Source organism: Euprymna scolopes, chromosome 26 (genome assembly GCF_053919585.1).
Source record: "Euprymna scolopes isolate OS-2025 chromosome 26, ASM5391958v1, whole genome shotgun sequence".
In the NCBI taxonomy this organism is placed as follows: domain Eukaryota; kingdom Metazoa; phylum Mollusca; class Cephalopoda; order Sepiida; family Sepiolidae; genus Euprymna; species Euprymna scolopes.
In genome coordinates, this window is record NC_136507.1 from 72,445,043 (window position 1) to 72,465,003 (window position 19,961).

At 32.5% G+C, this 19,961-nt stretch overlaps 1 protein-coding gene across 1 annotated transcript in view; it reads right to left on the minus strand.

The window, feature by feature from the left end:
* LOC145248173 (uncharacterized) overlaps positions 1-4,299 on the minus strand; it is a 98,774-nt gene extending 94,475 nt beyond the window's left edge. Inside the window, exon 1 of the mRNA XM_080110012.1 lies at positions 4,013-4,299. Coding sequence (XP_079966138.1) covers positions 4,013-4,183 — 171 coding nt within the window. The 5' untranslated portion in view covers positions 4,184-4,299. The remainder of the gene's footprint in view (positions 1-4,012) is intronic.
* Between the last annotated feature and the right edge of the window lie 15,662 nt (positions 4,300-19,961).

The following is a 19,961-nucleotide window of genomic DNA, read 5'->3' on the forward strand; positions in this document are numbered from 1 at the left end:
ATGGATAGCAAATTCAGCCACTGTTTTTGCAAGAGACTTACCGTGAACCAAAGAACTTTCATTTACTGATACATCTTGAATAAAATTTCAGTTTTAAAAAGTATGGCTTTTGTTTGTGGAGTAAATAAAGTGAACATATATCCGTCATTGTTTAATTAAAAATGTTTCGATTTAATTAATGAAAACGGGAAAGTTTTTCATGAAACATTTTTTTAATTAAAAGCAGAAAATGAAAATGACATTCATAATTGTCTAAACTGGGCGAGAGCCATTTGAAAACCGAAACATTTATTGAAAAGTTTGCGGATGCAAGAAGTCTATAAATGGTCCACAAGTAGCAGTGTGAGAAATTTCGTGAAAATAGCGAATAATTCCACCCCATCTTTCCAAGCTTATAACTCCTCGAAAAATGCAATTCAAGCCCTAATTTTTTTTTTCAATTAAAGGAGCAAGGACCAAGATTTCATTAAAAACAAAAAAAAAGAAAAAAAAAAAGTTTTTTTTAAAAAGGTTTTAAACTTCGGACTTTACAGGTAAAATTCTACGAGAACAATATGTTCTTTTTGTTTTAAATTTGAATATATTATGTATTGACCTTTTCTCTTCAATTTGTGAGTAAATAATTATGTACTTAAGCGGGTCTAAATTAATTATTATTAGACATTTACAAAATGGGAGGCGTGAATTATTCGACCCCCTGTCTTTCCAAGCTTATAACTCCTCGAAAAATGTAATTCAAGCCCTAATTTTTTTTTCAATTAAAGGAGCAAGGACCAAGGTTCCATTAAAAAAAAAAGAAAAAAGAAAAAACAAATAACGTGGTTTAAAAAAAAGGTTTTAAACTTCAAACTTTACAGGTAAAATTCTAAAAGAACACGATGTCTTTTTTTTTTTAAATTTGAATATATTATGTATTGACCTTTTCTCTTCAATTTGTGAGTAAATTAATTATTTACTTTCGGGTTACTAAATTAAGTATTTACTTTTTAATAGACACTTAAAAATTGGGATGGGGGGGTCGTGAATTTAAAAAAAAAACGTTTGTCTAAAATATTATATTCGATTTATTGGAAAGAACATAAAATTTCACACTGACCCTGAAAATATCGTAAAAATAGAATCAATAGAAAGATTTTGATAGATTTTTAAAGTTTAAAGATTGAAAAATATTGAGTTCGGAAAATTCATTACTGTTTAAAAAAAAAAAAAAAAAAAAAAATTTCTATTACTTTTAAAACAACTGTAATAGTTTATTTTGGAAGTATAATCCATAAAGAAAATAAATAACCCACTTTTAACAGAGAAATTCCGAGATTTTTATATTGTATTCGCAGTTTCGTGTTAGGGGTGTCAAAAATTCCTACAAAAATTCTGATACTGCTAGTCCACAAGTAATCTTTTTTACTATAAAAATCTGAAAAAAAGTCTTTATAATGTACGTACTTGTCACTGCATGAAGATGTCATATTCCAAAAATCACGTAAATCGATTAAGTAGTTTTTTTTTTTTATTTAAGAAAATCAAATATTAGGAGAAATTTTTATCGAAGACAAACTTCACATGAAGAAATGTTAGTTTAAAGAAAGTGGGTGATCACTTTTCTATAATAATTTAACGTATAATGATCACCCACTTTATGATCACCACTAGTGTAAAACTTTAATTTACGCCGCTGAAATACACGTTTGCCGAATTTTTGTTGGAGGAGCATCAACATGTGGGTGCTCAATTTACGTAAAATTATTCATATCTTGGAAACTACTCGTTTGCTTGAATTTTAAACGTTATTTTCGTTTTCAACATCCTCAAAAACTGATAAATGTCTTAATTTTCCAAGTTTTTTTTTTTTCTATCGTGTGGAAAGTCGATTTGTCTGCCCCTTGCTGATCTTATATTCCAAACATTCCCAATAGGTGTCGCTAGCAGTGTATCATTCAAAATCAAGATGGCGTGAAGTTTTTCTTCGATAAAAATGTCTTATATTTGATTTTCTTTAAAAAAAAAAAACTACTTGATCGATTTACGTAATTTTTGGAATATGACATTTTCATGCAGTGACAAGTACGTACATTAAAGATTTTTTTCAGATTTTTATAGTGAAGATTACTTGCACCAGTTTGCGTAAGAAAATATAATTTTAATAAAACAATTTTATAATGAAAGCTACATTTGATTTTTTATAAAATTTGATTTGTTTTTTGTTTTTTTTCGAACAAATAAATACTTTAATGAAACATTTTTTGAATTAAAGGAACTTTGAAGGGTCAACAACAAATTAATTGGTGCTTGCACTTACTGATTGGCGCTATTTTTAAAATCGTATTTCCAAGTTTAATTAAAGTTTTTTTTATTCAATTGTAAGGTTAAAGTATAGAATAGGTACAAAACACCCTCCCCATGTTAAGAATGGCTTTTTAAATAACGTTATTATTTCAGCAAGGATCAATAAGTGCACTAGTACCAATTAACTGAAATCGAAAAATCATTACCTAGTTTAATTTTTTTGTTATTTCATGCTTGCTTGCTTCAGTCATAGTTTAAAATACTAACTTCTCCCTCGGATTTTAATAATAGGTGTGCGAAAAAAAATGGCGTCTCCTTTTTCGGCGATAAATTGTAGAAGTAGCTTGTTTTTTGACAATTTTTTCGCACCTCTGTGTTGTAATAAAAACCCACCCATTTTTAACATGGAAGGGGAGGGCGTTTTGTAATAATTCTGTACTTTCAATTAACAATTTAATAAACAAAAAATGCCGTAAAAATTAAATCAAACTTGGAAAATCCTATAAAAAATAAAAAAAGCACGGTCCATAATCTGAATAAGTATCAAAAATTGGTTATAAATTTGAAACTTTTTAATTTAATGAATATATATTCTTATTAGCATGAAAATGTTTTTTAAATAAACTGGAAATTAATAAAAACGTGCTTTTTATTTGTAATGCTGAATTAAACGATAACTTATTTTGAAATGTAAACAATAGAACAATAAGCAATCGTAAATTGCAAAGAAAATTATCAATCTTCGCAAACATCGAAAGAATTTTGTTTATGAACGTACTTTTCTTTGTGAAATGAAGGAAGGACTACAATTTGGGCATATAATATATATTATGGACATAAAAGGAAAAGGAGTGGCAAACTTTTAGTAAGTCTCATTGCCACCCACGCTTGATGAAGAAATTGCCGCCATAAGTGCCAATCCAAATAAGCACCAAAAAAATTCTATAAAAAAAAAAAAAAATATAGCAAGTCCGTATTCTGCCCTCAAAAGTTTTTCTTGGGTTATTTTTAGAGAATCGCTCCCGTTAACCCTAAGTTTGGTTGGCATTTAGTTAAAATTCGTTGACCCTCCTCGGTCATTTTGCAATATAGACAACAAAACGAAAAAGAAAATAGTAAAAATAAACAAACAAACGTTGCCAAAGTTAAGATAGGTTACACTATCTACAGAAATAAGTTATGTTCGTGTGTATTTGAACTTATTTTAAAGCATTTATTTACTTTAAAACACGTGTAGTGTGGCGAATTTCAAGTTAGAAGAAAAATATCTGACATTATATGGTCACCATGACATTTACCAAGCGAGTTTCTACCAGTATTTTGCTTAATTTTTGAACAATTATTAAAGATACCGCGTAAAACGCTTTAAAATAAGTTAAAATGCAAAAACTTATCCTGGTAGGTAGAAGAGTAATTTATTTTGCCTTTGGTAATACATATATATATATTGCCACTTTTTCGTTTTGCTCTCCTACTTCTACAAAAAAGCATTAGACTCAATAGTGTTGTGGGACATTGTGCCATATTGATTTTTCGTTGTTTAACGGCCCAAAATATGCATGACAAAAACCGGTTTGGAGACGGGAGAGATTCTATAAAAACATTATTTCGTTTGTTTTTTGTTTTGTTCTTTCGTATTAATTGAAAATGAAATTATTGTTTAGTGGGGTCTTTGTGATTCGAGTAAAAAAAAAAAAAAAAAAGTCGAAATGTTTTGGGTTTTTATTACCTGTGATCGAAGGAATTGGGGCGCCATCACGATAAGGGCGCTGCCGACGAGGACCGAGAGAGCGCAATCGATGTAGTACCAAACTTTCTGTCCCGCGAATAGAATAAAAAGCCAAACGATAGATATACCCCCCATAATGCGGACATAGCTATTATCCAGTTCCCACTCCATCGCGATAAAGGGAAAGATCCACAGCCACGAGAAAGAAAATATGAGTTTTGCTTGACTTCTTTCTGTCACTTCGTTTCTCCCGCCTATCAAGGAAGAAAAAGGTCGGTCTAATAAAAAAAAAGAAAAAAAAAAAAGAAAGAACTAACCGAGAAACTTACACGCTTGCCTCTTTTGCCATTAGTTATGTCTGGAAAGATGCTTTTTCTGCACCGTCTATTTTGGTCAACGGCACGTTTGACAATTATTTTGGTGCTTATTTAGAATTCAACCTAAAAAAAACAAAAAAACTACCGAAATATCTAAATAATCTACATACTCATCATGGAACGAAAATGCCATACTCCAAAAATCACGTAATTCGATTAAGTAGGGTTTTTCTTTTAAGAAAATTATTTTTAAACGCCGAATAATGTGAAATTGTTAGCATTACAAGCCTGATCTTACAAGTTCATTTTTTTTTTTTTTTTTTTTTTTTTTTTTGCATCATGGCGACACGAGACAATCCCTTTTTAGCTTACTTATAAAATTTGATTTTGTAGGTTAAAAATAAAACTACTTGATCAATTTATGCGAGTTTTGGAATATGACATCTTCGTTCCGTGAACAACAAGTACGTTCATCAATCATCATTGAGATTTGTTTTTTTTTTTTTTTCTGTATTTTTTTTAAAGTTGAATTTTAAATAAGAACCGTTATTTATTTATTTTTGTAAAGCCAATAATCTTAATATAATGTAAGTTCTGTCTGTAAACGAAACTACGTCAAAGTCTTCCCAAGTTTGAAAAAAAAAAAAAACTTAAGTTGATTTTATATTTAAAGTGTTAGATAACGCGTAGTAATTGCCGATATACAAAACGCAGTACAAATTTAATTATCTACCGATTTGTATACTTTTAACGTGTTGAAACTGTTTGAAGTTTTTTTAATTTTTTATTTTGAAATTTTATTTTATTCAAAGCGGTTTTTATGCCAAGCAAAAAATAAAAGAGCAGCTTATCGCTAGCAGTGTCAGAAGCCGCCATTAGAAACTAGTGAATAAACATTTGATTATATAGACTCTCTCTGTTTTGAAGCTTATAATCAATATGAAAATGTAATTTCAACCCCTATTTATTTTTCAATAAAATGAGCAAAGACCAAATTTTAAAATAATGAAAGGTTTAATCGAAAAAAATACAATTTTTTTTTTCATCGGTTTTCTTTAAAAAAAAATTTCACAACATTCAACGAGTTTTAACTTAATCTAAATCTAAAAAATTGCAAAAAATAATAAAAATAAATGAACGAACAAAATGCAATTTTTCTTGAGGAATGTGTAGCTGTACCCGGCCACGCGTTGCTGTGGTTCAGTTTGTTAAAATGAACACATTCCTCAAGAAAAATTGCATTTTGTTCGTTTATTTACTTTTATTATTTTTTGCAATTTTTTTAATCAATAAAAGTTATTTTTTCCCCCAAAAAAGATTAATTTTTTACCATAAATTGTCAGGTGAAAGTTGTTTTTTCAGGAAAACTTGCACTTTTTTTTTTTTTAAAGAAATTTGTCAGTAAACGTTTCTCTTTGAAAACGGAATTTTTATTATAAAAAGAACAGATGAACACTGTAAATAGTTATGTGAAAGTAGAGAAAAATTTGATTCATTTTTTCAAGAGAATGTACAAATTACTTTTTTTTTTTAACAGATGTTCAGAAAATAAACAGAAAAATACTTCCATCATTAATTATGCAAAAAATAAATAAAATGTTGATTTAGTGTTTCAACATAATGCTTATAAATTACGATAAAACTTGCTGAGTATGCGCTGTTTTACAGTTGTTGTAAAAATGGAACAGAAACTTAGATTTCGCTTCGTTTTAATCTTCCTTAATTTTTTAATTGTGCCCCCCCCCTCAAACGAATATAATCAAAACAGTAACATTCAACAATTGTACTTTATGTATATAAAGCACAAAATATTTATTAAAAAAAAAAAAAAAAAGTTAATAACGAAAGGGAAATAATTCCATTTTTAAACGAAAAAGTCAGTTTGGTATATCTTTGTTATTTTTTATATAAGTCCAGCTTACCATTCACATTGGAAATGTCGACATTTATAGGTTGTAGGGTACGTTTACAACGAATAAACACTCCAATCTAGTAGATGTATCAGAATTTTTGACACCCTAATCACGAAACTGCGAATAAAATATAAAAATCTCGTAATTTCTCTTTTAAAAGTGGGTTGTTTATTTTCTTTATGGATTACACTTCCAAAATATACTAATAAAGTTGTTTTAAAAGTAATAGAAATATTTTTTTTATTTTTTAAAAAACTAATGAATTTTCCGAACTCAATATTTTTCAATTTTTAAACTTTAAAAATCTATCAAAATTTTTCTATTGATTCTATTTTTACGCTATTTTCAGGGTCAATGTGAAATTTTATGCCCTTTCCAATAAACCGAATATAATATTTTAGACAAACGTTTTTTTTTAATTCACGCCCCCCCCCCCATTTTGAAATGTCTATTAAAAAGTAAATAATTAATTTACTCACCAAAGTTTTATATATCACAAATTGAAGAGAAAAGGTCAATAAGTAGTGTTTTTTAGAAATTCACCTGTAAAGTTCGAAGTTTAAAACCTGTTTTTTTTAAACCACTTTGTTTTTTGTTTTTTTTGTTTTTGTTTTTTTTATGAAACCTTGGTCCTTGCTCCATTAATTGAAAAAAAATTAGGGCTTGAATTACATTTTTTGAGGAGTTATAAGCTTGGAAAGACAGGAGGTCGAATAATTCATGCCTCCGATTTTGAAATGTCTATTAAAAAGTAAATAATTTACTCACCAAAGTGTTATATATCACAAATTGAAGAGAAAAAGTCAATAAATAATATATTCAAATTTAAAACAAAAAAATTAGTGTTTTTTAAAAATTTACCTGTAAAGTCTGAAGTTTAAAACCTTTTTTAAAAGAAAAAACACGTTGTTTGTTTGTTTGTTTGTTTTTTTTAATGAAACCTTGGTCCTTGCTCCCTTAATTGAAAAAAATTAGGGCTTGAGTTACATTTTTCGAGGAGTTATAAGCTTGGAAAAACGGGGTGAAATTATTCAATATTTTTCACGAAATTTCTGACACACCTACCAATCTATCCATGTTAAGAACGGCTTTCGGAATAGACACCCCTAACCTTGCCGAAAAGCTATAAAAGTTGATGTGTCGAATGTGAACGATGAGTTGGACATAATGTAAAAATGTACCGAATTTAAAAGGGAACGAAATTCAAATTTCCGTTCCATTTTTACAACAACCGTAAAGCAGAGCATTCTATGCAAATTTTACCTAACTTACTGTATTAATGCTATTTTTTTAAGCAAAAAAAAAAAAAAAAATATTTAGGTTTGGCTATAAATTCCTAAACTCATTTCACCCTAAATAATTTAGGTGACTGAAATAGGAATCTAATTGAATCTTTAATTTCCTGAATAGTATGCGAGAATTCATTTTTCTTTGAGTTATATCGAATTCATTAATACAGACTTTAGGGGCTTTTTTCGTAATGTTACTGTAAAAATTATGTTTTATTGTTACAAATTACGATGCTTTATTTACAAGAATAAAAAAGCATTGGAAATGCAAAAGGATATAGGGATGGTATGCCAAAAAGTATACAAACAAGATAGCTATGAATGGCTAGGCACATGGAAATAGAATTGCATCCAAAGTATAGCCCTATAGCTTTTCTCCAATCTTCATTCCGTGCCATCATTACGGTTGTAAAAAGCTATAGGGCTATACTTTGGATGCAATTCTATTTCCATGTGCCTAGCCATTCATAGCTATCTTGTTTGTATACTTTTTGGCATACCATCCCTATATCCTTTTGCATTTCCAATGCTTTTTTATTCTTGTTAATTAGTATTTTTACTTACAGTCTTATTTTTAAACTTACATTCATGATAGTATTGTCTTTTTTAGGAGGCGTCTCATTGCCGCCTCCATTAGTAGCAGGTCGCTTCCTGCTGGGTTTTAGGTCTTTGGGTTTTGGGCCTTAGGAGTTGCCTCTTGGTCCTCCATCGGTTCTATATTACATAGAGAGTGCTACCGCCTCTCTGATAAAACAGTTAGAGTATTATAAAGTTCTGAAATGTTCATACCTTCACTATTAAATTTTTCTTGACTTTCTTGCAGTTTCTTTTGCGGTTAATTTAACTTATTTCCTTTGGCGTTTGGTGAGTTCTTAGAAGAACTGGTCTGATCTACTTTTCTTAGCGAGCGAAGAGATTCAGCTGCATTTAACAATGGTTGCTATAGTGTATTTTTGCGCATGCGTGAGAATTTCAAGTTTCCTCCTTATTTTTCAATAGTTTGACAGTAGTCATGTGTCTTTCTGCCAAGAGCGACAGACGTCAGTGTTAGCCGTGATCGTCTAGAGGTTAGGACCCCACGTTGTGACCGTGCTAACTTAGGTTCGAATCCTGGTCACAGCATTGACATTTTGTACATATTTTACAGTCCAAAATCTGAAGAATTATTTGTTTTTATAACATTGTTTTTTTACGTCGTTCTTGCTGATAGGTTACTCTTATAACAATTTTGATCAACTGAGATAAAGATTTCGTGGTTTCATTAACGCTGGTGGGTTACTGTTTAAAGAAAAAACCTTAACGTTCACCTCAAATATTCAGCGTCCAAGAAATATAGGCCACTGGCAAACTGGAACGTCTGTGAGCATCCGGTGTATTATTTGGAGCTATCCCTTTTGAGAGAAGTTCCGTGTTCGAAGTGGTCTGTCTACATTGGGTATATAGTGTTTAAAACTTGTTATTACACGTAATCTTATTTAATTATGGAGTTAGCTAAAAAGCGATGGGTCACTGCACTTCTCCGTATAAAGAGCAGTCGATTGATGCTTGAACTGTTGTCAGAGACCGTTCGTACACCGAGATACATCATCTCAAAAGAAAGAAGAAGAAAGAAGAAAGAAGAACAATTGGCCATTTTTGTACCCGTTTTTTTTGCTCTCTTTTGACATTTTAACCGACGTTCTGACACTCGCTGGATTCGTAAGACACTTCTCTGTAAGAATATGTGCTTTTTGAAACTTATAAGTTGATTTTAGTTGAGATTTGGATAGTTTTGTTTTGTAGGCGTATATAGGCGTGTACGGGCCATCCCTATATAGAGAGTGCTACCGCCTCTCTGATATAAAAAAAGCAAAAATAAATTCTTGCGTTTTTTATTTACTACTGAAAACCATAACTTTAGTAAAGGTATTTTTTGTTTAAACAAAATAAAACATTTTCACTAAGAGTTAAGTAAAAATAATTAGTTCATTATATTCTGCGATCATTATTTGATAAATACTGCAATTTTCATTAAAATTGGTTAATTTCCTGATTTTTGGTGAATTTTTAAGTAAAGGGAGGGGCCAAAATGTTTATACACTTTGAGCGTCAGCATTCATTTTTCGATGAATATTTAATAGGAAAGCGACCACGTGTGGTAAATTTATCAATAATCATGTGATTAAACCCATTGAAAATTTACCGATATTGTAAACACATTCTGTTTACATTAAGCCTGTAGTGTTTTTTTAGTGATGCAGTGTTGGCAACTGAGATTTAAAAAAACCCGCGAGATCAGGAGAAAGAAATGTCCAGAAAATCGCTAGATTTTTAACTTTCATCTGAAATTTTCAAAAATCGCTAATTCACCCCCCCCCCCAAAAAAAAAACTCCCTATTTTCACTTCCTACCATAAAAAAATTATAAATATAGTATATTCAATATGTAAAATGTTCCGTGTTTTCTCACTATATGTTTCTGTTTAATTATGTTTAAAGCGGTTAGCTCCCATATTTTATCAGTTAGTTTTACCTGTTTTTTTCAGAGAGGGTATTTTTTTTTTTTTTTTTTGCAGGAAACAAATCATAAACTCAAACTTTTTATAATAAAAGTTAAATTGAAATATACTGCAAATTAAACATCACAATAATGGTGCAACATATTTTGAAATTAGAAAAATAAAAAACAAAAAAACTTTGTTTTAGCATGTTAAAAGTATTTAGGTTGGTAGATAATTAAATTCTACTGTATTGATATAATTTTTTTTTTTTTTGCTGTTGTTTCTTGCTTTTTACAATTTTCGACTAAATACTTCTAAATTTCGTATTTTAAACTAAACTTCGAAGGTTGGAATGCCCACCCTCCACCTAAAATGTACTTGGAAAAATCGATTTTATAGCGCGATTTAAGAATGGTTAGCCGAAAAAAAGGTGAAAAACAAAACAAATAATCAATAAATAATTGTTACCAAAGGCAATAAATGCTACTTTTTTTTTACTTACATGAATGAATTTATTTTATGTTTTAAAGTATTTTCAAGCGCTTGCGGGTGTGTGGGTGCGAAATATCTCCAGATTTTCTAGAATTTCCCGCTAGATTGTAAACGAAATCTCCAGATCTAGCAGGAAAACCGCTAAATTAGAAACACTGGTCACGTGACAGGAAGCGGTAATAAATAATTGTCCCTAAATAAAAAAAATCGCCTATCGGTACAAAGAAATCCACCTATTTATCATAGAAAAATGAAGTATAATGTTATAATTAAAAAGAAATATATAAAAACACACATGGATATAGTAAACATATTATACCAAAACGTGGAAGCCATCCGTCCAGTGGTTTTTTAGACAATTAATTGTGAACGAACCAAAAGTTACATTTTTATATATATAGATATATATATATATATATATTTATATACTTCAGAATAGTTTTTATTAACAATCAGTTGTTATGGAAACGTGAGATTGTAAGGTTTACAAAATATTACTGATAATATTCTATAAGCTATCCCATCTAAACAAGAATTGCTCAATATGCAAGATAGAACAAATAAATTAAATTGTGATACAATGAATTTCAAAAAACTCTCATTGAAATGAAATGAAGTGGTTGAGTTTCATATCAAAGAATTTTTATTATTCTAAGCAAGACAAAGAATGCTTTTGAAAATTAATCTCCTTAACCTATAGGGTTTCGATGTCTACCATCTCATCAGAGGAGAGAAAATATTAGCAGATACTTATAAAGGTATGCACCCTATTTGCTAAAGTCAGTGAGACATGGAAAGTCAAAGTCAAAATAATAAATTTATCAGAAGTCATGTAGTCGGAGGATTTGCAGATAAAGGATATGAAAGATTTTTTTAGATCCAGCTTGCTTGGTAAAATCCATGTTATGCGTTCCTTACATCCGTTTGGTAATAAGGTCCAAGTTATATATTAGGTAATCCGCATGGCTGTGTAGATATCGGAATCGGACAAGTGCTTGTAGCTTGTATAAATTTGTTTGTGGGTCCAGTGATAATAATTCAAAGTCTGGTGGAATCCTTTTCATTAGAAGTCTATATTATTTTTAGTGGGTTGAGGTGTTAATAGTAGAGAGAGTAGGTAGTGGTAAGTGGTAGGAAGTGGGGTGAAACATATGTGTATATTCATCCCTATATACACATGAACACACATGCAAACACACACATACACACAATATACATATACATACATACACACACATACACACAACATATATATATATATATATATATATACATATACACACACATATATAAACATATATATATATACATATACATACATATACACACCTAAACATACATACATATATATACACAGCAGAATAGATATCTCTTTAAATAGAATTCAAAGAATCATAAAGTTTGACCGGTCGCTTAATTGAGGTCAGGTCGTATACTGGATATAGAGACTTGGTTCGGGGGGGGGGGAAAGAGGGGGAACAAGAAGAAGATAGAGATAAAAATAAAAATAAAATAAAAATAACAATAAAATGATGGGCCAAATACGTAAATAGAATAATTCGTTTTTTCAGGATTTATACTAGTTTCATCTCAAATCTCTTTGTCAGTTTAAATCGTATTTGTTCCGTCAACTCAAGTTATATATACTGCCCATGAGGTGCTAATTATTATTGATTTTATACGTATCTATATTTCCCTTAGAAAGGAGGATTGACATAAGGTTTAGAATATACTAATGTTTATGAGCTAATTGTGAAACCAATTCTAAGATTATTAATGGAACGTTTTATCTTTATTTTATGATCCTTACGGTAATAGTTCAATGCTAAATAAGCTAAAACAAAGGTAATAAAGTAATAATAATACCTTACTGAAAAACGTTTAAAATCAGTAATATCCATAACATTATACTATTTAATAATATTTAACTGGGGAAATTTTCTACAGCTGCATTCAAATACACACAAAGTTACCTATAAATACATGAATGCATATATATATATATATATATATATATATATATATATATATATATATATATATATATATATACAGGGTGAACAGAAAGTCCTTGGACCAATTCAAAAGTGGTTTATTAATAGAAAATTACAAAAATATAAATTAAACATGAATGAAAATTATAAGTTAGGAAACCAAGAATAAATTCAAATTATTTATTTTCAATGTGATGTCCCTTCCTTTCGATTAGACGTGCAATTCTCTGTCTGAAGTTACCAACCAAGGCACGCAGCGTTTCCTGAGGTATTTTAGCCCATTCACTCAGAAGAGATGTCTTCAAAGCATCAACACTTGGATGAGCAACAGAACAGACCTTTGCCTCCAACAAAGACCACACAGAAAAATCCATGGGATTCAAATCAGGCGATGCAGGAGGCCGCATCTCCTTACTCCAGAATCTTGGAAAATGATGTTGGCACCAGTCCTGAGTTTTTCTGGAGGTGTGGGATGGTGCTCCATCTTGTTGGAAGGTGAAAGGCTGATCTTTGAAGTGTTTCTTCATCTCTTCAAATGCTGGAACCAAAATATCGTTAATGTAGCGATCTGTGTTGATGTTAACCCCCCTGCTCCACGAAAATCAGAGGCGACTTCCAAGATTAGCAGACTGCAGCCCACACCATGAGGGAAGACGGCTTTTGTCGGCGGAAAACTATTCTCACGGAGTCATCAATGTCTGCTGAAGACTTTGCGCAAACTTTGACGTTCTGATTGTTAACAGTCGCTTCAATTGTGAAGAGTTTTTCATCAGAAAAAACGATCTCTCGCTCTGCCGTGCCAGCCTTCAGTTCTCCAAGAAGAAACTTTGCTCTTTCAAGTCTCTTGTGCTTTTGGGCAGGTGTGAGGTACTGTCTCTTTCTCATCTTGTAGGGGGACAACTGGAGATCGTTTTTTACGATTGTTCTCATTGAGGTCACACTCACATTCATGTCTTTAGACATTTGTCTTGCAGATGTCTTCGGGTTCCTCCTTACCCTCTCTCGGACAGCTTTAATCACCTTCTTTGTTCGAGCAGTGCGAGGTCTTCCACTCCTAGGACGGTCTTCAGATGTACCAAGTTCCTTAAATCTGTTCACAACATGGTACACGGTGGATTTAGCCACTTTTAAGAGCGTAATAATCTCTGAGTTTGTCCTTCCCGCGCAATGAAGTTGAATTATGGCCTCTCGTTTGCTCATTTTTCCGAAAGTTTAAACAAAATTATTTTCATATTTTTGTTGAAAATGATTAGATCAATAGTTAGACTAAATACTTACTTTATTCGAAAAGAGAAAAAGTGATTTTAACAATATTTAATTTTAAAACTAAAAATGGTCCAAGGACTTTCTGTTCACCCTGTATATATATACACATACACACGTACACATGCATGCACGCATACAATATATATTTTTACATACATGCAGCCATACAGTTTATACACGCATACGCTCACTTATTCTATATATACTTACATCTAAGCCCATATATACCTACATATAACACGTATGTCCACATATACCTAGATATATCCTCATATATACAAAAATATATATTTAGACATAAAGAAAGTATACCATTATTTAACACTATTAATTTTTTTTTTTTTTTACATAGGCATCACCACATTATCAAGGCCAAGAGGCCACTCAAGGATAAGGGTTAAAGATTGTACATTAGAAATTGGACAATATAGTAATCATTAGTAATGAAAATTTGGAAAATTTGATAACTTATATGGAACGGCTCATCAAGAACTTATTTACGTTAGACTTGAACACAACCATATTGTAGTCAGCCGGAAAGCAGGAAAACGGAAGACAATTCCACAGGCGTGCAGTTCTAAGAAAGTAGCTTTGTTCATGGAATCTACGTTTAGGTTTAGGCACAGATAAAGAGTGGGGGTAATTATTGATAGTGTTTACAGCTAGACGAGTGTTTCTTGTGAAAGTTTGGCGAGGGGGGACCATAGATTGAAGCTCAGTCGAACACTTTCCATGAAAATAACGATACATCAGAGACAAACTCGCAACATCTCTTCTGTGAGATAGAGGTTGCAAGGAAGAGAAAAGGACATCTCCTACGAGGCTACGAAATCTATTTTGAACTTTATCAAGGCAGGCCAAGTTCTTTCTAGCAGCTCCTGCCCATATGTGGCAACAGTATTCCATCCTTGGACGTACCTGGCTCTTATATAGATAGAGAATAGCATCAGCAGTGAGATATCTACCGGATCGATAGAAAGATCCCACCATTTTTCCAGCGGCCTTGGCAACAGATTTGATGTACGTGTTCCATTTAAGATCAGGAGTAATGGTCAAGCCAAGAAGCTTGTCAAAACTTGAGGCCTCCTGAAGACGAGAGCCATTCATTTCAATTGATGCCAGATGGGGATCAGAATGTTGATGATGTAAAGAGAGAAGCTTGGTTTTAGATGCATTAAAAGTAACCAGCCACTCCTTACCCCATTGTACTACATGCTCAAGATCAGAGGAGAGAGAATTGGAGAGAACTTGGTCGTTTACTGTCTTAGATGTGCTACCATAAATGGTAGTGTCGTCAGCATAGATGTCTACAAATGATGTAAGTATGTGATTTGGAAGATCATTAATATAGATCAGGAAAAGAGTTGGGCCCAGGATGGATCCCTGAGGGACACCGGCATTAATACTGTGAGCTTCTGATTTTTGCCCCTCAACTACTACTCTTATGAACCTATCAGAAAGAAATGATTTAATAATTGAGAAGACATTTCCAGCAATACCATAGCTAGAGATCTTATGAAGTAAACCTTTATGCCATACCCTATCAAAGGCCTTAGATATGTCAAGAGCAATTGCCCTAGAAAGGTTGCCTCCGTCGAGAGATTTGCTAATCCTATGAGATATAACTGTAAGCACATCTGCTGTAGATCTAGCAGAACGGAAACCATATTGAGTGTCACTAAGAAGGTTATTTTTGTTGAGATGTTTGATTACTTCTGTATTTAACACAGATTCCAGCAACTTACTCATGACGCCCAGGAGACTTATTGGCCTGTACTGAGAAGGGGATGAGCGATCACCTGAATTCTTAAATACAGGGCATACTGATGAAATTTTCCAGGGAGATGGGAAACTATTCTCCTTAAGACAACGTTTAAACAGTTTTGTAAGTATGGGCGCTAGTTCAGGTTGAAGTTTTTTGAGTACTATAATTGGAATACCGTCAGGGCCAGTTGCTTTACTGGAATCAAGGTTTTTGATTAGCTTGGTAACATCACGTACAGATATACGTATATCACATAGCGTGTTTTCTGATACAGGAGGAAATATTGGGGGTTGGCAGCCTTGATCACAAAGGGTAGAATTAGCTGCAAAGTTCTTGACAAAGAGTTTGGCTTTGTGTGATGCTGACGAGATTACCTCAGGTCCATTGATAATAGTTGGGATGGAGCACACGCTTCTGTTCAGGATTCTGTTTGCTATTTGCCAAAACTGGTGGGAACCAAGCCGCTGCTCAGCTACTTTGGACTTCACAGATTGAGCATACAACTCTCTTGCATTCTTTATTACTTTCTTACAATGGTTCCTGGCAGTCCTGAAAGCGGCTTTAGTTTTCATACATCTATTACGTTGGAAACAGTGGAAAAAGTGATTTCTGTGCGCAATGGCAGCAGCACATTCTGGAGAGAACCATGGCTGGCTGTTAGGTTTTTGCTGAAACTTTTTCGAGGGTATGAAACGGTCAATACCTACAATTAACCATTCCGTCAGGTCTAACACTATAGAGGACACATCCTTTTTAAACATGGAATGCAGAGGCAGATCAGATATAAATGTACGGAAGCTATCCCAGTCAGCCTTAGTGTATCGATATACTGTACGATGGAGAGGTACGTCTGGGGACTTATTACATTTCATTTTATCTTAATTGATACAACAGAGTGGTCGGAAGATCCAAGAGGCGACAGAACAGAAACTGAACATAGTTCAGGGCAAGTTGTGAGAAAAAGGTCTAGTAGGCTCGCATACTGGCCGTCATTGTCGGGCACACGGGTGGGTTCCTGAACAATCTGAGTGAGGTCATAGGCAATGGAGAAATCATGACAGAACCTCCCCTCATCATCGGTCTTGTTAGAGTGGGTCAATTATTCGACGTTGTGAACATTGAAGTCACCACATACGTGAATGTTAGCTGAAGGATAAGCAGATAGGACTTGGTCAATTTTCTCAGATATGCTTTGAAAGATAGTAACTCCGCTGTTATGGGGGCGATAGAGAGTAAATATAAATGCCGTAGTGTGAGCTAAAGCAACCCGGAAGCACATATAGGGTAAGTTAGGATCTTCCCTGGAGATGTCCCTACCACATGGAAAGTTATCCCTAATATAGGCACATATTCCATGCCCATGGCGATCTTGGGGGTCAGATTTAGAAGTTAAGTTAGAGTATCCTTTAATTGAGAACTCTTCTAGGGAAATAGCCTGTCCAATGCCAATTTCACTTAAAAATAAAAGGTCTGGTTTAGTCTCCTGTAATTGGGTTTCAACCTCTGGAAGGTTAGAACGTAGACCCCTGATGTTAGAGAAGGAGACATGGTAGTAGGGGTCTACGTTGGAAGTTGGAGAACCGGGTTTAATCGTGTATTTTTTCTTGAAACTTGTCATGATGAATTTTTGGAATTTGTGGACTAGGTCGCCAGATTTACTTAGAGCAGGACAGAGAGGGGAAACTAAGAGAGAGAAAGAAACAAAGAATTTTTTTTTTTTTTTTATTTGCAGCTAATGATAAGGTAAAGCCTTAACAATTACCCACAAGTATGGCATCGAGAGGCCCCACCAGAAGCTACTGCATGGTCCAGAATCCATTCACCAAATGGCAATACAGCAGCTCCAGTACTTTGCACCTGCTGATAGGACAGCCTCCTTGGTTGTTAATCCAAGGTTCGGGTCCCTGACTATCAGGCGGATAACGTCAGCCCAGACAAAACGTTTACCTCCAGCACCCTTACTAGTGACATGGCTACAAGGATAGACATAGAAACAGAAAATTTCCGCCATCTCTGCCAACTGTTCGCGCAAAATACTGCCAACCTAGAAAACAGCTTTTTCTTCTCCCTTTGTCAGAAAAATCACTCATTAAAAATGAGGACTGAGGGACAAATAAGAAGAAGCGAGAGTAACAGGAGCTGCCGATAACGCATCCACAATGCGTTTACTACTCTCCATTAAAAAAAAAAAAAAAAATTATCAAGTATTAATAAAAGTCCTACAGACCTGTTTCAGGGAAAGTATGGTGATAGATTTCCCTCTCACGAACTAAGAATGAGTACAAATTCGTAATCTATTTTTGCAATCAACTTGGTAGATAAATAAATATTTATGGACGAGAAAAAAAAAAAAAAAAAAAAGCTAGCATTTAATAAAACAGAAATACATAAACTAAATGATGAAATAAAATGGAGTTATTAATATTTGAATCAAAAAATAAAAGGTATGATTAAAATTGAAATCACTTATCTCAACAAAAACACGTCCGTCTCCATTAATGTAAACTGAAATGAGGAATTAAAGATTAACAGCGTTCAACAAGATTTTTTTTTTTAAATTAACCGTTAAAATAAAGACAAAATTAATACCTTGAAACATTGGCAAATTTTCATGACCGCGGACCTTACAGAATGTGCGGATCCTGGTATCTTCTTTTATCGTCTATTTTCAATGTTTCCTATCTAATCGAAGGCTTTTAATGTTATTCTTAGGTATTTTTAGCTGATTTTCTTTGATTTAGACATATAAAAAAGACAAAATTCATACCTTGAAAAATTGGCAAATCTTCATGACCGCGGACCTTACAGAATGTGCGGATTCTGGTATCTTCTTTTATCGTCTATTTTCAATGTTTCCTATCTAATCGAAGGCTTTTAATGTTATTCTTAGGTATTTTTAGCTGATTTTCTTTTATTTAGATATATAAAAAGACAAAATTCATACCTTGAAAAATTGGCAAATTTTCATGACCACGGACCTTACAGAATGTGCGGATTCTGGTATCTTCTTTTATCGTCTATTTTCAATGTTTCCTATCTAATCGAAGGCTTTTAATGTTATTCTTAGGTATTTTTTCTGATTTTCTTTGATTTAGACATATAAAAAAGACAAAATTGATACCTTGAAAAATTGGCCAATTTTCATGACCGCGGACCTTACAGAATGTGCGGATTCTGGTATCTTCTTTTATCGTCTATTTTCAATCTTTCCTATCTAATCGAAGGCTTTTAATGTTATTCTTAGGTATTTTTAGCTGATTTTCTTTGATTTAGACATATAAAAAAGACAAAATTCATACCTTGAAAAATTGGCAAATTTTCATGACCGCCGACCTTACAGAATGTGCAGATTCTGGTATCTTCTTTTATCGTCTATTTTCAATCTTTCCTATCTAATCAAAGGCTTTTAATGTTATTCTTAGGTATTTTTAGCTGATTTTCTTTGATTTAGACATATAAAAAAGACAAAATTGATTCCTTAAAAAATTGGCAAATCTTCATGACCGCGGACCTTTCAGAATGTGCGGACTCTGGTATCTTCTTTTATCGTCTATTTTCAATGTTTCCTATCTAATCGAAGGCTTTTAATGTTATTCTTAGGTATTTTTAGCTGATTTTCTTTGATTTAGACATATAAAAAAGACAAAATTCATACCTTGAAAAATTGGCAAATTTTCATGACCACGGACCTTACAGAATGTGCGGATTCTGGTATCTTCTTTATCGTCTATTTTCAATGTTTCCTATCTAATCGAAGGCTTTTAATGTTATTCTTAGGTATTTTTAGCTGATTTTCTTTGATTTAGACATATAAAAAAGACAAAATTCATACCTTAAAAAATTGGCCAATTTTCATGACCGCGGACCTTACAGAATGTGCGGATTCTGGTATCTTCTTTTATCGTCTATTTTCAATGTTTCCTATCTAATCGAAGGCTTTTAATGTTATTCTTAGGTATTCTTAGCTGATTTTCTTTGATTTAGACATATAAAAAAGACAAAATTCATACCTTGAAAAATTGGCCAATTTTCATGACCGCGGACCTTACAGAATGTGCGGATTCTGGTATCTTCTTTTATCGTCTATTTTCAATGTTTCCTATCTCATCGAAGGCTTTTAATGTTATTCTTAGGTATTTTTAGCTGATTTTCTTTGATTTAGACATATAAAAAAGACAAAATTCATACCTTAAAAAATTGGAACATTTTAATGACCGCGAACCTTACAGAATGTGCGGACTCTGGTACCTTCTTTTATCGTCTATTTTCAATGTTTCCTATCTAATCGAAGGCTTTTAATGTTATTCTTAGGTATTTTTAGCTGATTGTCTTTGATTTAGACATATAAAAAAGACAAAATTGATACCTTAAAAAATTGGCAAATCTTCATGACCGCGGACCTTTCAGAATGTGCGGACTCTGGTATCTTCTTTT